Here is a 21,676-nt window from a genome sequence, read left to right on the forward strand (position 1 = left end):
AGGGGAGACAGAAGAGCATTTTAGATAATAAATAAGAGGATCTTCCTTGAACTATTCAGAGTTGTGATGCCGTACTGGTGGACTTCCTATTCCTTTATCTCTCGTGTGACCTGGCTTGAGTCTGGGTTCAAAGCTAGTTGGCTGTTGTTGATCCCATCTGGTAGTAATTCACTAGAGAATTTTAGAGCCTAGGGAGCCATACTAAGACAGTACCTTGTGCAGTACAGCACAACAGAAGGACATTGCTCCTTTGTTGTCTCTGCTATTTTTCCCTGGTGGCATGAGGTATCTCCAAACACTGAAATATTATTTGTATAATGTTGGCAGTATTAGAATGTTGTCTATTTTGTTTCAGAAAAAGTAGAGATCAAAAGTGTTGACAAATATGTTCAGAAATTGGGGCTCTTCAACCATTAAAAAATTCAAATGATTTATTTATTATATTTTATGTATATGAGTGTTTTTCCTGCAGGTATGAATGTATACCACCTGCCCAAGGAATTGGCAGAAGAGAGCATGGTAAACTTGGAACAAGAATTACAGGTGGTTGGGTGTGTGTATTATAAGGATACTGAGAAATGAAACAAGGTTTGTTCTCAAGACCAATTTGTGTTCTTAAGCACGGTGCCATCCCTGTAGCCCCAGAAATTGGAACTCTTGCACAGTAGGAGGAATAAGAAGAAGAACAGCAGGTATACAGAAATTTGCAGACTCCTCAAAAAATAAAAGTAAATGTACTTTATTACTCAGTAGCCATATCTAAGGATGTTTGTTCAAGTTAATTGGCATAAAAATCTTCTTTTAATTTAAATTTCTATTTATATTTGTACCCATTTATTGAATGTTGTGAGGGAATACATAAAGTGCTTTAAGTATGTCATGGACTCATGTTTTTTGATGATATTTGCTCTTCTATAGCTTCTCCTCTGACTAGTTGCCCACTTTCTCACACACAATCTATAGAATTTGAGATTTCTGTGCAAAAGTTTGGGTTTACAAATGAAAGCACTGGCTTGATAATTTTTTGTGTGTTTTGTTTATCTCATTCAACTTTACAATCTCATATGCAGCCTTTTTCTAGCAAAGAACATGATTAAAAGCAGAATTCTAAAGGGATATTTACACACCCAAGTTTATGCCAATCCCATTAACAATTGATAAGATGTGACTGAAAATTAGGTGCTTTTTGTAAAGTAAATACAGAAATAAAATGTGACAGGGATGTCATTGTTATATATGATTCCACCTAAATGATGTTTATAAAGGTCAGACAGCAAAGGAAAGAACAGACCCTTGATTTACAGGAGCTGAGGACGGAAGAAGTAGGAAGACGGTAATCATTGGGTATGAAATTTCAGATTATAAATGTAATTTATAACAAATAAATTATATTATTCATTTTATAGAAAAATTCCATGGATCTATTGCTCAACACCATGCTTAGTGCCACTGATACAGGGAGACCACAATGCGCATTTAAAATTCTATTCATTATGGATATTTTTCACTTAGTGATTTATTAAAGTAAAATGAAAGACAGTATGAAGTGACGATAGCCAAAAATTTATTAAAATTGCTTTCTTCCAGGGACACATCTCATAAGTGAGCAGAAAGGAGAAAAGAGCACATACAAATCTCAGGGTAATTCAGAAGAAAATACATTTGAGAAGATAACAGGTAAAATAAAGTTTGATTTTGGGGAAAATTATTTGGTGAGTGATACAGAGATCTTGGCTCAGAATTTAAACTGATACCAGACCTTCACGTCAGTCTTCCCCACAAGGAAGATGTCACAAGATCCATAATCTCTGGAGATGAGAGGAGTGAGGGTGAAAGATGCCATCCTCGGGTTTCCTGGTGAGCTCATGAAGGGGGTCAGCAAAGGTTCACATGTGGCTCTTGCATGTAGGGCATTTCTGCTCTCCCCAGAGCATGGCTGTGCAGATGTTCCTTAGGGGAGCTGGTCAGCAGCAGCAGGGCTGGCAGCCGGGTGTGCAGCAGCTGATGGTGACACAGGTTGGTTTAAGGGAGGTGGTCTTGCAGCTGCTGGTTTCACAGCATGTAGGTTGGCAGCAGAGCTGGAGCAAGCAGGGCTGGCAGCAGGAGGGCACACAGCAGCAGGGCTGGCAGCAGGAGGGCACACAGCAGCAGGGCTGGCAGCAGGAGGGCACACAGCAGCAGGGCTGGCAGCAGCAGGTGGGCACACAGCAGCAGGGCTGGCAGCAGCTGGGCACACAGCAGCAGGGCTGGCAGCAGGTGGGCACACAGCAGCAGGGCTGGCAGCAGGGTGTGCTGCAGCAAATGTTCACACAGGTTGGCTTGCAACAGGTGGTCTTGCTGCAGGTTTTTTCACAGCAGGTGGGCACACAGCAGCAGGGCTGGCAGCAGCTAGGCACACAGCAGCTGGGCTCACAGCAGCAGGGCTTGCAGCATGGTGTGCTGCAGCAACATGGGGGACAGCAAGGCTGACAGCAGATGGACTCAGGGCAGCTGGGTTCACAGCAGCAGGGCTGGCAGCAGGTGGTCTTGCAGCAGGTGGTCTTGCAGCAGCATGGCTCACAGCAAGGTGGGCAGCAACAGAGGGCCATGGTATCAGGTGTAGGGGGTTTTACTCTGTTCACAGGTGAGTTTTCAAAAGTATAGGAAGGTTTTTCCAGCAGGATCTTTTATACCATGGGCCTCCAATGTTTGGGCCAATCAAAAAGACTCTTCCTCTTTGTTCACCATTTCCATATTTAATTTCTGTTCATGAAGAAGGAAATGTTCTACATCATTTGAAAGCATTCATTTCTTATTTTGGGATAGCTTACTTGAACTCTTTCCAATAACTCGGTGGTTGATCCCATCATCTTTGTTCTAACTCTAATTGTTATCTGGTCCTTTGGTAGCTCATGCTCTATGGGAAAGTCAAGATTCCTTTGTTCTTAAAACTTTCTTATGCTATCTGTGCTTAGATTTATAAATATCTCTGGGTATGAGTGTTCTGTAGTCTCAACTGTAGACTCAACACCTAGTTTCCTGTCTGTTTGCCCTCAAAGCCCAATTCCAAACTGTTCCAGGTAGGTGTCAATCACTGTATGAATTGCTTATACCTTGTATCTGGGGTTCACTAAAGGTAGTTTGAGGTAAGGGTGTCTGGAATGCTGTTTCAGAGCAGAGTAGAACCAACACTGGTGGCTATAAAAGGACACAGCACATCAGGAATAAGGAGGCACCAGCGGAGATGTGGGTGGTCATCAGTCCTGAATGACTGTCTACACATAGGATCTTATAGAAAGGAAGCACCTAGTGCAGAAATAGGAGAGTGAGTGGCTGACTCCAGTGCACACCTGGCTGTCAGCAAGGGCAGTGACCTTAGACTGGTGATCTCCTGATTTCTCTCCATCTGCCTGGATCTTTACTTTTATCCCCATCCCTCTCTGTCTGGTCTTTCTCCTTCATTGTCTTCTCTACTCTACTTCTTTTCTTTCCATTCAGAGAAAGCATCATTATTATTTGAGATGTATCTAATTTATTACCTAATTCATCTGTGGGGAATAAGATGTGCATCTCTCTCTCTCTCTCCTTCTCTCTCTCTAGTATGCTAAAAATACATAGATAATAAATTTTTGATTTGTGAGAATAAAAGGTGAACACTGCATAGCATTATTAAAGAAATGAAAATTAACTCTGGTCCTTACAAACCATCTTATATCATTCAACCTCAAAAGCTGTTTCTCACTGTCTTAGAGGGTCAGTCTTCCAACCTTGGCATCACTTTTAACATCTTTGCAAATCAAAATTAGTCTGTGTCCTTGATGATAGAATGACTGTGGCAATCCTCACCATCATTTCCTCTAGTTTGTTCATTCTCATTTTTGTGTAATTGTTCATTAAATGAATTTGACACTGCTCATTGTTTGTAATTTTTCTCCAAGAAAACAGGTTGTTTTCAGTTTGTTATTATTCAAAACAATGCCATTACAATTGTTTCTGTTTTAAACATGAAGGCTGAACTTTCATATCCAGGTACCTGGAACCTTGTTTATCATGAATTGTGTAACTTTTCTTTTTGAAGGAGCCTAGCCATTCATTTACTAGATTTATTGTTGAATAGTTTCTTTTTTCTTTTTACTATATTTGTGGGTTTTTTTTTTTGAGACAGGGTTTCACTGGAACTCACTCTGTACACTAGGCTAATCTCAAGCTAATAGAAATCCACCTCCCTCTTCCTCTCTAGTGCTGAGATTAATGATGTGCGCCATCAACTCCTGGCTGTACTATATGGTTTTTAAATTTAAAACTTGTATTTATGTGTCTTATGACATACAGAAATTGATGGATTTGTGTTAGTGTGCATTGATTTTACAAAACAGTGCATTTGATCACGACATTATCGTGAATGCATGTAACACAGTTTGATCAAATTCACTCACCATCACCCTCTTTGATGTACCCTGTGTCCTCCTCATGATTCACTTTCTCTTCCCAAATTGTCCTATTGCTTCTTCATGTCCTCACCCCTCCTTAGATGAGGGAAACATGACCTTTGTCTTCGGAGTCCTACTTACTTTATTTAAGATGACCTCCAATTTTCATCTGTTTTCTGGCAAATGACGTAATTTATTCTTCCACGTATACACCATATCTTATTCATCCATCCATCCACTGACAGACAGGCATGTGTTGGTTCTAATTTTAGTTTTTTTAAGATCCTACAAGCTGAGGTAGGCTGCTCCAATACCCCCATTCCATCCATTGGACCAAGAAAGTTATAAGTCCCACTCTGCTGCCAAACAATCCTCTCCTCTCCCCACAACCTCAGTGAATCTCTGAAACACAGCCTGCTATTACACAGAGAGTACCAAGAGGTGAGTGACCACACGCTCAGTGGGACATCCCACTCTCTTGGCCCTCCGAACCGGGGCAAAACCCCAGGCCCCTCCCCTACATGCCTTAACTTCTCTAACCAGCCAGCAGGCAAGGTTCCTGTAGGTAGGCTGCTCCAATACCCCCATTCCATTCATTGAACCCTGAAAAGTCCCACTCTGCCTCCAAACCCTCCTATACTCCCAACAACCTCAGTGTAACTCTGAAACACAAGCTGTAACTACACAGAGAGGACCAAGAGAAGAAGAAGCACAAGCTGTGACTGCACAGAGTGGACCAAGAGAGCGAACCAAGAGAGCCGGCCAAGAGAGACCTCCATGGCTCCCTGAGTCACAGACAGTGACAGTGCAGAGCTGAAGGCGTAAGTCACAAAACAATCCTACACCAGTTCAGAACTATGGATAATAAAAGGGTATTTATTTAAGGGGAAAACTTACAGATCACTGTCCTAGACAACAGTCCTCTGGGTGAACATGAATAGAGTGTAGCAGCAGGAAGCAGGAGCCAGAAGCAAGAGAGCAGGCTTTTTATACTATAAGAGACCAAGAGACCATGCCCAGGTGACTTTTAGGGAACCTATTCTCTTTGGATGGATACCTTGCTCAGTTTAGCTATAGTAGAGAGGGCATTGGACCTTCCCCCAAAGCAATGTGTCTTACCCTCTCTGAGGAATGGATGGAGGGTGGAGTGGATGAAGGTTGGAAGGAATGGGGAGAGGGGAAGCACAGGGAACTAGTATTGGTATGTAAAATAAACAAAGATAGTTTGTTTTATTTTTTAAAAAGAAAATAAATTAAATTTTAAAAAAATTACAAGCTAATTTTCATATAGGCTGTGCTAATTTCCATCCCCATAGCTTGCCTTTCCTCTGGATACTCATCAACACTTGTTATTGTTGATTTTCTTGATGACAGCTCTTCTTGAGTGGAGTGAGATGAATTTTCAAGGAAGGTTTGATTTGCATTTCCTGCTGGCTAGTAATGTTGAACATTGTTTTTCATATATTCTTTTAGTCATTTGTACTTTTTTTTCCCTTAAAAAGTCTTCAAATAATTTGACAACTTATGGATTGTATGACCTTTTCCTTTGATTTTTACTTTTAAATTCTATTATATATGTATTCTCTAATGGATAGCTACTTGGCATCATTCCTGATCACATTGACAACTGTCCATCTGGTCAAGTGTGTGATGCCTGCAGGAGTCAGATGGGGCAGTTGCTCTTCTACACAGCTCATCTTGGCCTGTACTTAAATAATAAATTTATTGGGTGATGGATATAGTGCTATAGTATCCACAGTGATGAACTAAATGGTTGGCTTCTAGCCTGAATCTCCATTAGTGCAGGCTTCTGTCCCTGTAAGAGTCTCTGCTGTCTTGTCTCTGTGTGAAGAAAGGTTTAATTTTTGGCAGAAGTAAGGAAGAGCAAGATGCGATGGGCAAATCAGCTTCCCATTCAAAGGATGAGGGTTCTTTGAGGGTAGGGGACAGTGCCAGAATGTAAACAGCTAGTATAATGTTTTCCTTGAACTTTTTTGGAGAGATGGTCATGCCAATGTCTCTGGTTGGCATGTTATGCCTTCCACCCTCCTATAATATGATTCCATCTAGGATAGATGCAGTCTATGACAAGATGACACTTTTATGGAGGAATTGCTCTACAGAATGTATTTCAATGAGATGGTAATGAATCTGGGGGTGAACAGCAGGTCAGCATAGAAATGGAACCTGTTCTGCCTGGTCCCAGGCTGTCTTGTCTGTCTGCCTAGTCAGGAGATATGTCTGAAACAGAACTCTGTCAAAAACATTTTTTTCCTCAATGCTACCTGTAGCATCCCTTTACTATTATACATCAGAAACACCATCAAGTGTCTGAAGATTAAAAATCAATAGCTTAGATTATTTCCAAAAAGTTGTACTGAACAGCAATGTACATTGTAGTAAAGCCAAATTTACAAGGACAACATGAAAGAATAATTGACTTCAAGATTAGTAGAGTGTACAACACTTTAATTGGGGAATTTGAAAAATAATTTTGTATCACCCAAAATGTACTTAGGTAGTCCAAAACAGATATACAGAGTTGGAGAGACATACCTGTACTTGTTGATGATACCTACCTGAGCATAAGACAGAGGAGGAACAACTTTGATTAGTCCTACAGATATTCAGGAAAGAATGAGAAAATTGGTTACATATCATTTCCAATAGCTAACTTACTAAATATTGGCTATTTAGCATTCCTTGTGGGAGAATATTCCATTTGTATCTCTTAAAGTGCTGATAATTATTATAAGTAGGCACTGTGAAGGCAAATTTTTCTGTCTTTTTCTCATAAAGGTACAGTGAAGAAGCAATCTTTTAAATTAATAACTGTAAGAGGCCATCCTTTAGGTAATAGAGAAGGCAAAGAAATGCCAGACTGTAGAGAACCCATTGACTGAATTACCTTATTAATAACTATAGATCTGTCACCATTCTCAATTTTCCAGATTTTTTTAAACAACAAATACAGGAGAATTCCAAGGGCTGGTGTCAAATGGGATGTACATGAATGTTCTGCCTGCATGTATGTGTGTACAGCACATACCCAGGGATGTCGAAGGAGGGCATTGGGTGCCTTGGAACCAGAATTGCAGGTGGTTGTGAGTTGTTATGTGGATTCTGGGAAATGAACCGAAGTTTGTACTCAAAAGCAATTTGTGCTCTTAACCACAGTGCCATCCCTGTAGCCCCAGAAGCTGGAACTCTTGCACAGCAGTAAGAAATGAAGAACAGCAGGCGTGCAGAAATTTACAAAGACTGCTCAAAACAATTAAAGTAAAGGTAGTTTATGACCCAGTAGCCATATCTCAGGATATTTGTTCAAGTTAATTGGAATCAGAATCTTCTTTTAATTTAAATTTTTATTTTTAATTGTGCCCATTTATTGAATGTAGTGAGGGAATCTGTGAAATCCTGTAAGTATGTCATGGACTCATGTACTCTGATGATATCTGCTCTTCCATAGCTTCTTCCCTCACTAGTTGTCATCTTGTTCAGAGAAAATCTATAGGATTTGAATTTTCTCTGTAAAATCTTGAGTTTATAAGTGAGAACACTTGCTTGATAATTTTCTGAGTTTGGTTTATTTCATTCAACAAGATAATCTCATATGCAACCATTTTCTAGCAAATGACATGGTTGAAATTAGAATCCTAAAATGATACCCACACTTCCAAGTTTATGCTAATCCCATTAACAATTGTTAAGATGTAGCTGAATCTTAGATACTCTTTTACATGCAAATGGATGAGGAAAATATGACATGTAAGCCATTGCTACATATGACTCACCAAAACTATGTTTATAAAGCCAGATAGCAAAGGAGAGAACAGATCCTTGGTTTACGGAAGCTGAGGGTGGAAGTTCTAGGAAAGAGGCAATCACTGGTTATTAAATTTTGAATTTTGCAATATAAACCTTCCATGTATCTACTGTTCAACACTATGCTTTTGTCACTGATGCAGGGGGACCAGATGGAACATTTAAAATTCTATTGAATATGTAGATTTTTCATTAAATGACTCACCAAAATAAAATGACAGACACTATGGAATGATGATAGCACAGAGTTTATTAAAATTGATTGCTTTCAGAGACACATACCATGAGTGAGCAGAAAGAAGAAAATAGTACATAAAAATCTAGGGGTGATTCAGAAGAAAATATAGTTGATAAAATAACAGGTTAAATCAAGGTTTATTTGGGGGAAAATGTTTCCTTAAGTTATTTGGTGAAAAATGTAGAGATAGAGATCATGACTCAGAATTTAGAGTGATACCAGACATTCAATTCAGCCCCCCATGAAGATGGCACAAGATCCATAATCTCTGGATGAGGAGAGTGAGGGTGAGGGATTCCATCCTTCCTCACAGCATTTCCCACAGTTCAGTAAGATTTTACATTCCACAGGTTTTCTGGTGAGAAAATAAAGGTGGTCTTCAAATGTTAATGGGTGACTCTTGCATCTAGGGCATTTCTGCTCTCCTCAGAGCATGGCTGTGCAGATGTTCCTTAGGGGAGCTGGTCAGCAGCAGCAGGGTTGGCAGCAGGGTGTGCAGCAGCTGATGGTCACACAGGTTGGTTTAAGGGAGGTGGTCTTGCAGCTGCTGGTTTCACAGCATGTTGGTTGGCAGCAGAGCTGGAGCAAGCAGGGCTGGCAGCAGGAGGGCACACAGCAGCAGGGTTGGCAGCAGGTGGGCACGCAGCAGATGTTCACACAGGTTGGCTTGCAACAGGTGGTCTTGCTGCAAATTTTTTCACAGCAGCAGGCAGGCACACAGCAGCAGGGCTGGCAGCAGCAGGGCTTGCAGCAGAGTATGCTGCAGCAACTTGGGGGACAGCAAGGCTGGCAGCAGACGGACTTGGGGCAGCTGGATTCACAGCAGCAGGGCTGGCAGCTGGTGGTCTTGCAGCAGGTGGTCTTGCAGCAACATGGCTCACAGCAAGGTGGGCAGCAGCCGAGGGCCATGGTAGCAGGTGTGGAGGGAGGTACTCTGTTCACGGGTGAGTGTTCAACAGTGTAGCAATTTCTTCCAGTCAGGCCCTTTTATACTATGGTCCTCCAATTCTTGGGCCAATCAGAGAGACTCTTCCTCTTTGTTCACCATTTCCATGTTTAATTTGTGTTCAGGGAGAAGGACATTCTCATGTAATGCTCTGAATCATTTGAAAGCATTCATTTCTTATTTTGGGATAGCTAACTTGAACACTGTCCAATAACTCAATGGTTTATCCTATCAACTTTGTTGTAACTCCTATTGTCATCTGGTCATTTGGTAGCTTTTACTCTATGGGAAGGTCAAGATTCCTTTGTTCTTACAACTTTCTTCTGCCATCTGTGCTTAGATACATAAATGTCTCTGTGCATAAGAGTGCTGTATTCACAATGATGGACTCAACACCTAGTTCTCTGCCTGTTTTCTCATAAAGCCCAGTTCCAAACTGTCCCACGGAGGTATCAATCTCTATAAAATCTTACCCCTGTGTTTCTTGGCCTCACTAAAGGTGGTTTGAAATTAGGGTGTCTGCAATGGTGTGTTTCTTAGCAGAGTAGAACCAGAATTGGCGATTATAGAAAGTGTGCATTAGGAATAAGGAGGCATCAGTGGAGATGTGGGTGGCCATCAGTCCTGAATGACTGTCTTCTCCTGGGAACTCTTGGAGAGAAAGCACGTAGATCTAGACAAAGGAGGCTGAGTTGGTGACTCCAGTGCACACTTGGCTGTCTGCAGGGGCAATCACCTTAGACTGGTGATCTCCTGATTTCCTTCTGCTGCCTGACTCTCTTTACGTTAATCCCATCCCTCTCTGTCTGGACTTTCTCCTTCATTTTCTTTTCTACTTTACCTCTTTTCTTTCATTTTAGTGATAAAATTATGTTTATGTGAAATGTACCTAATTTATTACCTAATTTATCTATGGGGAATATGATGTGTATCTCTATCTTTCTTACTCTTTCTCTCTCATTCTAGTTTATTATTCATGCTAAAAATACAGAGATAATTAATTTCCCATTTGAGAGAATAAATGGTGAACACAACTACAGAATTATTAAAGAAATGGAAATTAACTTCGGTCCTTACAAACCATTTCATGTCACTCATCCTTGATTGCTGTTCATCACTGTCTCAGAGGGTCAGACTTCCAACATTGGCATCACTTTTAACATCATTGCAAATCAAAATATTCGTCTATGTCTTTAATCATAAGATGATTGTGACAGTCCTCACCATCACGACCCTCAGTTTCTTTATTCTCATTCCTTCGTAATATACTGGAGATGGAAGTTTCTGTCCTGTCTAATCCTGTGGCCATTCAGTTCTGAATAAACACACTGAGTCTTATATTAATTATAAACTGTCTGCTCATGCTTATTATTAACTAGCTCTCACAACTTAAATTAACCCATATCTTCTCTATGCTTAGCCATGTGCCTTGTACCTTTTCTCAGTAAGACCTTCTCATCAGCATCTGACCTGTGAGTTCAACTCTGCCTCTTTTTTTCACAGAATTCTCCTAGTGTGATAGTTCCATGTATACTTACTTCCTGGCTATTGACCAATAAGGATTTATCTAACCAATATAAGTTTAAAATATTTAAAGTGGGTCTCTGTCTCTGTCTCCTTTCATCGCCTGATGAAGGTTAATATTCAGGAGGATGCCTATATGTTTGTCTTTGGATTCACCTTCTTATTTAGCTTCTCTGGGATCGCGAATTATAGGTTCAATGTCCTTTATTTATGGCTAGAAACCAAATATGAGTGAGTACATCCCATGTTCCTCTTTTTGGGTCTGGCTTACCTCACTCAGGATAGTGTTTTCTATTTCCATCCATTTGTATGCAAAATTCAAGAAGTCCTTGTTTTTTACTGCTGAGTAGTACTCTAATATGTATATATTCCATACTTTCTTCATCCCGGACTGAATTCTCAAGGTCCAAATCAGGAGCAGAAGGAGAAAGAGCACGAGCAAGGAACTCAGGACCGTGAGGGGTGCACCCACACACTGAGACAATGTGGATGTTCTATTGGGAACCCACTAAGGCCAGCTGGCCTGGGTCTGAAAAATCACGGGATAAAACCGGACTTGCTGAACATATCGGACATTGAGAACTACTGAGATCTCAAGAACAATGGCAATGGGTTTTTGATCCTACTGCACGTACTGGCTTTGGGGGAGCCTAGGCAGTTTGGATGCTCACCTTACTAGACCTGGATGGAGGTGGGTCGTCCTTGGACTTCCCACAGGTCAGGGAACCCTGATTGCTCTTCGAGCTGATGAGGGAGGGGGACTTTGTAGGGGGAGGGGGAGCGAAATGGGAGGCGGTGGCGGTGGCGGGGAGGAGGCAGAAATCTTTAATAAATAAATAAATAAATAAATAAATAAATAAATAAAAATACACCGCACAAAAAAAATATTTAAAGTGTATAAGAGCATTATCCTACAACAATATACCACTAAATGAATTTGACCATCACTTTTTGATTGAAAATTTTCCCAAGAAAATAGGTTGTTTACAGTTTGAGACTATTCAAAACACTGCAGCTACAGTTGTTTTGTTTTAAACACTATGGGTAGACATACATACCTGGGTACCTGGAAGCTTGCTTAGCATGAAATTCTGGTACTTCTTTTGTAGGAGTCTAGTCCTTTTGTTACTATACTTATTCTTGGATAGCTTCCTTTTTTGTCCTATATGTGTTTTTGTTTGTTGGTTAGTCTTTTATTTGGTGTTTTTGAGTCAGGGTTACTCTGTGTAGTCCTGGCTATCCTGGAACTAACTCTGTAGACCAGGCTGACCTTGAACTCACCAAGATCCCCCTGCCCCTACCTCACTAGTGCTGGGATTGAAGGTGTCATCTGTCCATGTTGTCAAGTGTTTGCTGCCTGTAAGAGTTGGATTGAGGTGCTTTGTCTTCAACAAAGATGATCTTTGCCTGCATTTAGATCAAAAAAGGTTATTGGGGGACAAACACGATGCCACAGCACCCAGAGAGATGCACTCTATGGATGACTTCTAGTCTGAATCTCCTTTAGTCCAGGCTTCTGTCTCTGTAAGAGCCTCTCCTCTCTTGTTTGTGCACGAAGAAAGGTTTATTTTTTGGTAGGGGTAGGTAGGAGACAGAAATGAATGGCCACTCAGTTTCTCTTTCAGAGGATGAAAGTTCTTTAGGATAAGGGGACAGAGCGAGTTTTATAGTACCAAAGAGTTACACAATAGCCCAGAATGAATATAACAAGGTTTTATTTATTTGGGGGATAAGCTCACAGTAAGGGTAGCTATCCACAATCCCAGCATGTGCTGGGAACTGGAACAGAATCCAGCAGAACAAAAAGGCTGCTCATGTTTTTCATCTGCACTTATAGCACATGAGACCATAGCCAATGTTGGCCGGCATCTTAAAGGCTATTGGCTGATAGTGTTCCTGGAACAAGTGAGGATGTAAACAGCTAGAGGAAAGTTTCCCTTGAACTTTTTCAGAGAGAGGGACTTGCCAGCGCCTCTGGTGGGCATTCTATGCTTTCCACCCTCATATAAGATGGTTTCTGCCTGGGATAGACACAGTGTGGACCAAGATGACACTGTTAAGGAGGAATGCACTAGGGGAGTATTTTCCAATGAGATGGTAATCAATCTGTGGGTGAACAACAGGTCAGCATAGAACTGGCACCTGTTTTGCCTGGTCCTAGGCTGTTTGTGTGTCTGCCTAGTCAGGTGATATGTCTGAAAGAGAACTTTGTATAAAAGACTGTTTTTCAATGCTACCTGTGGCATTACTTTACTATTAGACATGAGTAACGCCACCCTTGAGGCTGTGCACTCAGGTGCCTGAAGACTGAAAATCAATAGCTTCGATTATCCGTGGAAAGTTGAACTCAACAGCAGTGTACATAGGGGTAAAGCCTCATCCACAAGGCCAACATGAAAGAATGAATGACTTCAAGAGTAGTAAAGTGTACAACACTTTAATGAAGACTTTGAAAAATAAATATGCATCTCTCAAAATGTACTTGGGTAGTCCACCACAGATGTTGGGAGACTGTGAGAAACACCTGTTCTTGATGGTACCTACATGAGCATCAGACAGAGGACGAACAACTTAGATTGGTCTTCCAGATCATCAGGAACATCACAGCCTTGACACTGATTATGTGTGATGTTATTAAACTTTGATATATTATTTGATTTTATAAATGATTACAACAGTGAATTTTTATTCCTAATACCAGTAAAATCTAAACAATCATGTTGACAAGGAAGTGAATGTGTTGTATTTTTGTGGAAATATGAAATAGTGTAGGAGGTATGGAAATGACTTTGGAGATTCCTTAAACAATCACAAGGAAAAATATCATGTGACCCAGCATCTGCATTTCAGGATGTTTATTTGAAACAACAGAAATACGAATTCTAAGGAGAAGCTACTGACAACAGTCAAGGCTGGCCTTGAACTCAGTCTTCTGTGTGTCAAGTACCCAGTCACACCGCTGATTGTTTACTTGGATCTTTCCACTTTCCTGTAATTCTTCATTCTTTTCAAGAGTTTCTAAAAATGTATTTGCTTATATTTTAATGCCTATACATGTGTGCCTGTGTTTGTATGAACTGTGTGCGTGTGTGCAGGAGTCAAGTAAGCCAGAAGAGGGTACTGGATCCCCAAACCCAGGTCCCCTGGGGAGTAGTTGCTCCTCACTGCTGAGCCATTTCTTGTGCCTCTCCAGTTTTAAGAGTTTTTCATCTAATCTTTAGGACCTAAGTATCGAACCGTATCGGGTAGAAGTCGAAATGTTTTCCTCTTTCATTTGTATTGTTTTCATTTCGTATGTTTGTCTTATTGCTTTGACTAGGATTCCAATCACCATTAAAAAACTTTTTTTATTGATTCTTTGTAAACTTCATATCATGCATCCCAATCCCACTCATATCCTTAGCGGGTAAAGCTGGACATGGCGACACATACATTACATCTGTAATGGCAGAGCTCCTGCAATAAGATGGGGCCTGGAGATAGGAGAATAATCAGAAGGATCAGCTAGTTCCATATATGAAGCAGCCATGAGACAATGTCTCAAACAAGGACTGACAAATGAGGCTGTCTTCTGCAATCCCTGTGGCTGGTGAGCATGTGCACTCACACATGAGGACGCGCACATGCGCGCACACACACACACACACTGTGTACAGTGCACAAATTGTTTAATCTTCATGCATTTGTGTTGCCTCTCTTGCTATATCTTGTCCATCCATTCCAAAGCCGTGCATAGAGACGTAAGTAAATATTTAATGTTTTATAATTGTTCAGACTTGCTACATGTCTATTTTTTTTTTTTTTTGGTTTTTCGAGACACGGTTTCTCTGTAGCTTTGGTGCCCATCCCGAAACTAGCTCTTGTAGACCAGGCTGGCCTTGAACTCCCAGAGATCCTCCTCTGTCTCTTGAGTGCTGGGATTAAAGGTGCGTGCCACCACTGCCCGGCTTTTGCTGCATGTCTTAGGACACAACCACACCGAAGAGGATTCCATGAACTCTTGAGAAAATGTACATTCCGCAGCTCGCATCCTTCTTTCTTCCCTACTGTCTGTCTGTCTTGTTTTTCTCTTTCCCCTTCTCCTAGTTGCTTTATCACTTTTTTCTATTTGAAGAAGGAATTATGATTCCTTGAGATCATATTTAATTTCTATGTGAGGGCTAATAACCTTCACGGGCTTTTAGGTCTTCCATGAATTTTAAACTGATATAAACCGCTAATCTCCAACTTGGTAGACTTTTACAAAGAACACATTCTAGCCATTATCAGTAGCACAAAGAAGAGAAGCTAAACTCATTCCCCACTAGTAATATGAACTCATTGTCAAAGAACACTGAACATTTTAGTTCAGCAGGTCACATCATAACTGGTTCTAAAATGTTATGTCTCAAAGGAATAAACAAAAAGAGTAGAGGTTAAACTAGGGTCCTCTCTCCTCCAAGGCATTCTGGACACAATAACAAAACTGATGTTAAATTCAGTCGCGAAGGAAGGTTTATTTTTGCCTAGAGGAAGGAGCGGTGGTCTGTGAAACAGCCTTCCATTCATGTAAAGGATGAGGGTCTTTTAAGGGTCAGGAGAGGCAGGAGTTTAGAAAACACACAAAGGTATTTTCCTTGAACTTTTCACGAGGGAGCCAGGTCCTTATAGGAGTAGCGCTTCCTCTCCTTTAAGGCTCCTGCAAACTGGTCCTCCGAATCTGTTTGGGAGGAGGCTGGACCAAGATGACACCATCAGGCAGAAATTTTACTAGGCTAGTGTATTACAATGAGATGATAATGAGTCTGGGGGTGAACAACAGGTCAGCATAGCATCCTTTAGGTCTGACACCTATTTGATCTGGTTCCATGTTCTACACTGGGTTTCCCAGAAACAGCCAGTGCCTCAAAGTCTGTGACTGGCTCCTCAGAATTGAAACATTCCCTCCCAGAGTGACACTTCCGAGTCTGGGAATGAACAAAACTTACTGGAAGTATACAGGAAAGTTGCAAGAGTCACAAGGTCCTTCTCCATGGTTCTAGAGACAGTGACAGTTCTGGAAAATGATGACTCTCTAGACCAAAGCCACCGGAGGGTTCTGTAGGGAGCTTCGGGGATGTGGCTGACATAAAACTATTGCAACACAGCACTCATTTAAAAAGGTGTTGAAGTTTCTAGTTTACAACTTCATCACAAGGTGAACATGCCCGGGGCACTATAACCACATTGAGAAATCGAACTTAACACCATCTTCTCAGAGTAGAATCTCCTCACATGTCTTTACTAATACAATAAATTATAGGTTACTTCCAGCTGCCTTTAAAATTTATGTGAGCGAAGTAGTATAGAATCTGCTACTTTTATGTCTGCTACTGCCATTAGTTCATCCAGGTAATTCATTTATTATCCTTGGTTTATAATCTCCCAATAAATGAGTAAGGCATAATTTCTCTCCTCTACTGTTCATGCGGTATAGCTAGCAATTTGAGGCTATTAAAATATTAAAAATCATTCTGGTACATAAGGTCATGAAGGGGTCTTTTGGTTAATGGATGGATTCTTTAAAACAGTAAAACACCTAAGAGCAGTGTTCGTGGATTTGCTCAGTGTTTGGCCGGAGAGGCAGCACAGCAGTTAAGAGCACTCATGAGTTTACTCCTGCAGAGGGCCTGAGTTCAGTTACTACCGCCTGTGTTGGATGGCTCATCGTCGCCTGTGACTCCAGCTTCAGGGCATCCAGCGCCCTCTTCTGGCCTCTTTAGGCATTAACACACACGTGGCTCACATGTGCATACATATACACAGATAAATACAAATAAAAATAAGTCTTGGATAAATTCCATAGTGAAACTTCTATAATGTTGTGTCTAGCCATCTCGCATAGCATCCATTAGCTTTATGTCTAGGCATTTTACCTTCTGTGCTAATATGCATGTTGCTGTTTTAATTCTTAGCTATTTATATGGAACAACAACCTATGTATACACATTGCTTTTGCACCCAAATTCCTTTATCATTTTAATCATTTACCAACAAGGGTTTGGGGAGGATTTTAAATGATCTGGCTTGACTCTAGTAGATATAATAAATATATTTGTATATTCTTGATACAGGAGGAAAAACTTAGTATTTCACAATTATAATACTTTGTGTCTGTTGTATGTTGCCTCATCAGAGTAGCTGGGATTTCCCCTTATTGTTTAAACCATTATGTCTTTAAAATATTGATATTTATAGCACTCTTTTCCCTTACTTTTTGGGATGACATTATTATTATTTTTATTTAGTAACTCTTTTTAGAAAACAAATATCAAGGTCCACATTTTCATTCCATTTGTATTTCTGAGGACAGTTCGGTGCGGTTATGATCCCACTTCTGGGGCACAGAGTTGGAATGGCTTGTATGCAGTTTCTGTTTATGATACATTCCACCTCCCGAATTTAACTTCCTGTCCTTTATTTCCTTCACATTCTCCAATAAAATTAGCTCCCAATAAGTCAAGATTCCTCAGTCTCCTGTGATCCAGTTTGGACTTGATGTGACTTTTTATATTCTTTTTTTTCTAAAGCACTTTCCTGCTCAAACCACACACTAACAGTATTATTAGTGGGTGTGGAATGTGGATAGCAAGTATTAGATTAGGTATTACAGAATCACACAGCACATCCTTCTGTGGCCCGGTATGGAATGTTTCTCCAAGGTTTATGTGCTGACATCTTGGTCTCTGGTTGGAGACCATTAAGTAGGACTCTTAAGAAGTGGGATCTTCATGCTGCCACTGGGGTCATATTGATGCTGGTGGCCTGTGCTGCCACCAGGCCCATGGTGACATCCAGGTCTGAGCAACTGCCAAAGGCCATGTCTGGGTCCATGGTCCTACTGCAGCTGGGGTCTGTGATGATGTCCTTGACATGTTAGCACAGGGGTTATTGGAACCATGCCATGCTGTGCCAACCCCACCCTTTGCTGACTCTGGTTAGATACTGTTGCAGGAAAGCTGGCTCCGCCCCTCAGAGGAGAGCTACCCCCTGCCTTTGGGAAAGATGGCCCCATCCCTTATAGCACACTAAGCTGACTTTGTGGTTGGGGGCTGACTTTGTGGGGTTAGATGAGCTAACCCTGAAGGTGTGAGAGCAAGAGAGCTGAAGCTGTCTCCTGTCTGCCATGTGGTAGCAAGGGTGAGAGAAAGCTGCTCTACCCTCTCTACCTCCTTGCTACCTGTTGCAGGCAAGACAGCTGACCCTGGGATCATGAGAGTGAGAGAAATGGCCCTGCCTTTCACCAGCTGCACACAGGAGAGCAGGCCCTGCACTCTGCCTGGACAGCACACTAGAGCTGACCCTATTGTTGGGTGCACAGAGGAGCCAGCCGTGAGGGCATGAGAGCAAGGTGGGGGCGCTGATCCCAGTCATCATCCTTCATAGACCACCAACAGCAATCAAGAGAGAGGGTAGGCCCTGTACCTCACCTGGGCAAAACAGTAGAGCGGGCCCTGGTGGTGTGAGTGTGGGTGACCTGACTCTGAGAGCCTGAGAGAGGAGAACTGGCTTGCTCCTTGCTGTAGGCAGCATTGGATGAGCTAGCTGAAGTGGTGCTGGAAATACAGACCAGGTAGAGATGGTGAGGGGAAAAGCTGGGGGGCTGACCAACCCAGCTACCACACAGGCCCAGAATCAGGGCTATGAGAGTTGGCCCACACCAACATCCACCGCATCTAAGAACTGTTGGAGTAGGTGAAGGAGATGACCCTACATATCCTAAACAGCAGGATCTCCATGACACAGGACAACAACAGGATATTCAAGGGAAGCCCCAGCCAGAGCTCGTTATTGGTGGCTGGCGTAGCAGAAGCCAAAGATCTCAAGCCAGCCCAATGACTCATGGCATGAACACTTACAAGTAAAAATGAATGGACTAGAGGGTAAACTGTGTGACTCAATGGGCCACACTACAGCTTCTACCACAGATCTCTCTCTCTCTCTCTCTCTCTCTCTCTCTCTCTCTCTCTCTCTCTCTCTCTCTCTCTCTCTGTGTGTGTGTGTGTGTGTGTATGTTTTGTTTGGTTTTGAGATTTTTCTTTCAAATTTGGTTAGTTTTGCGGGGAAGTTTGCAAGGGCAGAGGGCAGATGTGAGACAATGGGGAGGTTAGTGGGATGAAAATGAATGATTTAAAACCCACAAAGACAATAAAAAAAAAGAAGTGGGGTCTTATGAAAAATAATTAGATGTGGTGATTGGCCCTCATGAATGGATTGATTTTGGCTCAGGAAATGGGAGGGTGTTTTTGAAGTTGAACCAGGTCCTAAGAGACTAGGTTGTTACAACAGAAATTTGATTTTTGCCAACACAGTCTCTTGCTTTTCCTCAGTGTACATCCTCTCTTTCTGCTTCTCTGTCATGTTAGGATTGCCAAGAAGTCCTCACGAGATGCAGATCCGGGGACTGTCTGGACTTGTCAGACACCTGAATCATGAGCCAGATAAACCTCTTTCCTCTAAAAGTCATATGGTCTTAGATGTTTCGTGATAACAACACTAAACATTCAAAGACACATTTTAAAGAAATAGTGCTGAAGCTAGCAAAAGTCTTGCTGGTTTAGTTGACAATTTATAAAAACGATGTAGAGGAGTGAGGTTTTGATGAAGGGGAGGCGGAGATACAAGCACTGGCAGTGCCTGTCCAAATGCAGTACAGGGAAGAGGGTCATTACTCTGTGTCTTCCGGGTCTTTAGGCCAGCTGTGGATTTCAGTATGCATTAAAGAGATCCCAGGAGACACGCTTCCACTCTCATTTGCTTTTCATTTAGAACGTGACCTTCATTATTTGACTTCCCTTTAGAACTCGTGACCAGAGAAATGACTTTTTAAGATAGCATTAGACTTATGGAAATAATAAATTTTACATGCCCCCCACAGGGAGTCTCATCCTCTTCCATTTCAGCAAGATGAGGTTTCTGAATTTGCAAGAATCATTTTCAAACCCTGGTAGATCTGTAGAAAAAAATAAAATACAACTTAGAAGCTATAAAGTAAAGGAAAATATGCAACAATCCACAGGACAGAGAGGCTAGTCAATAAGGAAATTTCAAGGAGGAGGGCTCAGATCTCTCTGGGAAAGGGAAAGGACTCGGGGCAGGTGGAGAAAGGATGGAGACAGAGTACTGAGAGAAGACTGAAATGGGGGCGTTTGGGGATGCAGTAGAAACCTGGTGCAAGGAAAACCCCCAGGAACCTTCAGGAATGACCCCAGCTAAGACTCTAAGTAGTATGAGTTGCATAGCCTAAACCGGCCAACTCCTGTGACCAAGTAAGACTCACAGTGAGGGAACAGGACACCAACCCAGTCACATAATCTTCACCTTTCAGTCAGTCGTGCCTTAAGGCTACTATGGAGATTGTGGGAGTGGCCAAGTGATGACCCATGCCATGGGAATGAGTCCACAACTGGCACTGCCCAGGGTGATAGGACCCAGACAGAGGTTTGATGGCAAAGATTGAAACAAACATGACTGGAAAAAATAAAATCTCAATTTAATGATGCCTAATAATATTTTGCTATACTCATAGATTGGTACCTAGCCCAATGGCCATCAGAGAGACTTCATCCATCAACTGATGGAAAGAGATGGAGAATTCTAAAGCTTTTTAATGTTCTTCTGTGTTTATTTTATCTTAATATCTACCCATATTCCCTCTTTGACTGTCCTCGTGGCACCCATTCATGACTTTTATCTTACTCAAAACTTCTAATTTAAAGTCCTGTAGTATGATTGTGTGCTAGGCACACTCACCTATCCTCCGTTCCTTTACCCAGCCTGTGGCCTCCCTTTTCAAATCTCTTTTATTCCTCTAGAAAATTTCACTTATTTTTTTAAAATTATTTTTTGAGAATTTTGTGCATAATTACTGTATTTACATCACTTATACCTGTCCCTCCCCAAACTCCTTCCATGTCCTTTCACTCTCTCTCAAATTCATTTTCTTTTCTATAACTATCACACACGCATGACCATGTGTTTAAGTGTATACACACACACACACACACACACACACACACACACACACACACACACACACCACCCACTAAGTCCATTTACTGGTGCTAGTATGTAGAAGTGTTTAGGCCTGACTATTTGGTGTTGGATACCCTATCATGGGGCTCATACCTGAAGAAAACAGATTCTCCATTTCTCAATAGCCGTTGATTACCTTTAGCTTTTTTTACCTACCTTGTGAGAGTTTCCCTATGGGTGTAGGCATGTCAACTAGTGTTGTCATTACCCTGGGATTGCTAAGGCAACCATATTGTTGAGATTTCTTGGGTAAAGCATACCTGTCCTATCTAGGAAACATTCAAAGAGCAGATATCTGCCCCCCCTCTTCTGTGATGTCCTCTGAACCCCAGAGGTTGTAGGGTTGTGTTGTAGATATACCAACTTGGGCTGAGAAAACTCCGGGCTTCCCTACATGGTCACTTCTCCGCTGCATTCTGACTAGTCCTGGAGCTCTGTGTAGTGTGTCTCCACAAAAGGAAGCTTCTTTGAGAAGTGGTGAGAGCTGTGCTGTTCTGTGCTAGAAGGACAAGTATTTAGAATACCGCCAGAAATTCTATAGGTTCAGATAAATGGCAGCGATTCTGCTTTCACACAATATATATGTTATTGACTATATAAAATCTAGGAGCCCAAAACAAAACAGGATATTTGTCTTTCTGTCCCCATCTTAATCCACTTGACACAATTGTCTCCAGTTTG

General features: G+C 41.6%; 1 protein-coding gene across 1 annotated transcript; it reads right to left on the minus strand.

Annotated features, from left to right (window-relative positions):
* Positions 1 to 1,964: 1,964 nt before the first annotated feature.
* LOC142831802 (uncharacterized) lies at positions 1,965 to 2,588 on the minus strand. The gene has a single exon (XM_075942204.1). It carries the CDS (start codon positions 2,586 to 2,588, stop codon positions 1,965 to 1,967), a length of 624 nt encoding a protein of 207 aa, XP_075798319.1.
* Positions 2,589 to 21,676: the final 19,088 nt, after the last annotated feature.

Source organism: Microtus pennsylvanicus, chromosome 11, assembly GCF_037038515.1.
Source record: "Microtus pennsylvanicus isolate mMicPen1 chromosome 11, mMicPen1.hap1, whole genome shotgun sequence".
NCBI classification, from domain to species: domain Eukaryota; kingdom Metazoa; phylum Chordata; class Mammalia; order Rodentia; family Cricetidae; genus Microtus; species Microtus pennsylvanicus.

What these genes read in the sequence shown, in the direction of transcription:
- LOC142831802 (XM_075942204.1), bottom strand. Translation starts at nt 2,588, where the DNA reads ATGGCCCTCTGTTGCTGCCCACCTTGCTGTGAGCCATGCTGCTGCAAG.